The sequence below is a fragment of the Charadrius vociferus genome, unplaced genomic scaffold (genome assembly GCF_000708025.1).
Source record: "Charadrius vociferus isolate BGI_N301 unplaced genomic scaffold, ASM70802v2 scaffold370, whole genome shotgun sequence".
In the NCBI taxonomy this organism is placed as follows: Eukaryota; Metazoa; Chordata; class Aves; order Charadriiformes; family Charadriidae; genus Charadrius; species Charadrius vociferus.
In genome coordinates, this window is record NW_009646744.1 from 4,664,412 (window position 1) to 4,665,590 (window position 1,179).

The 1,179-nt window shown below is 55.0% G+C and overlaps 1 protein-coding gene across 1 annotated transcript in view; it reads right to left on the bottom strand.

Annotated features, from left to right (window-relative positions):
- Positions 1-429, bottom strand: part of NME5 (NME/NM23 family member 5) — a 7,106-nt gene extending 6,677 nt beyond the window's left edge. Inside the window, exon 1 of the mRNA XM_009891157.1 lies at positions 258-429. Within this exon, the coding sequence (XP_009889459.1) occupies positions 258-386 (129 nt within the window). The 5' untranslated portion in view covers positions 387-429. The remainder of the gene's footprint in view (positions 1-257) is intronic.
- Positions 430-1,179: the final 750 nt, after the last annotated feature.

The window sequence follows — 1,179 nt, forward strand, 5'->3', positions numbered from 1 at the left end:
GGTGGCAGGCGCGAGGGCACAGCGCCCCCCAGCGGAGGCCGCAGCGCGGCCGCGGGGAGTGGCCCCGCCCGCTGCGCGTCCGCCCGCGGTCCGCAAAGGAGCGGGTCTGCTCCGTTCCAACCCCGTGCGACCGACCAAACGCGTCCCTACACAATCTGGCGGCGGTGGGTGATGACCTTACGACGAACAGAAATTGATTTTTGGACGCACTGCCTTTTAGTTACGGCAGTTATTTTCTCGGGAGCGCAGCCCGTTACCTGAACGATGAGGAATCCCGATCGGAGAATGTGATCCTCGATTTCTTCTTCCTTATCAATAACATCTGGTTTGATGAGGGCCAGAGTTCTTTCCACAAAAATCTGAGGTTCGGGCATGAACATCTGCATCTTGGCTTCTAAATGAGAACTCGCGTGCTCCTTTTGTACTGCAATGACACCGGTTCGTGATTTTTGGAGTCTGTGGACCGCACAGGCACCTGGGGGGACATTTACCGCACACCCTGAGTGGAGCAGATCAGCCCCATTTCACAACAACCATGCCAGATGTCCTCTGGACTAGTTAGTGCTCTGTAGTTCACACTCCTCTTTCCAGTGCAGCAGTATTTTGTGGAAAATAAGCCAAAAGTTAAATGTTGTTCGCCAATCATGAAGTGCAAACTATTCTAATATTTCACTGATGAACTCAGACAACCTATGAGGGAGAGAGGAGCGTTACGGCATACTTTGCTACGTGCCCGAGGGCTTCCTACGGACTTGTGACCTTCTTTTTCCCCTCTTTGCCGCCACGCTCCCTGCCCAAAGTCTCTCTCCATCTGCACTGGACAAGACATAAAATCATAGAATAGTTTAGGTTGGAAAAGACCTTTAAAGATCATCAAGTCCAACCGTTAACTTAGCCCTGCCAAGTTCACCACTAAACCATCTGACTGGCCAGCTCACTGCTGCAAAAAAAAACCCATGTAATTGCATCTGCCTTCTCGGCCGGGATGATCTTTTCTGCACCTATGCCTTTGAGCCTCCTCGTTGGCTTTCAACTACGGTTGAAGGGGCCGCAGCCTCCGCCGGGGCGGGTAGCGGGAGCGCTGAGGGCGGGACGGCGGGGCTGCCCCTGCCGGCAACCAGGCTGCAAGCGCACACACCGCGGGGCGCTCGGAGCAGCCGGGCTGGAGTCGGGGCATCC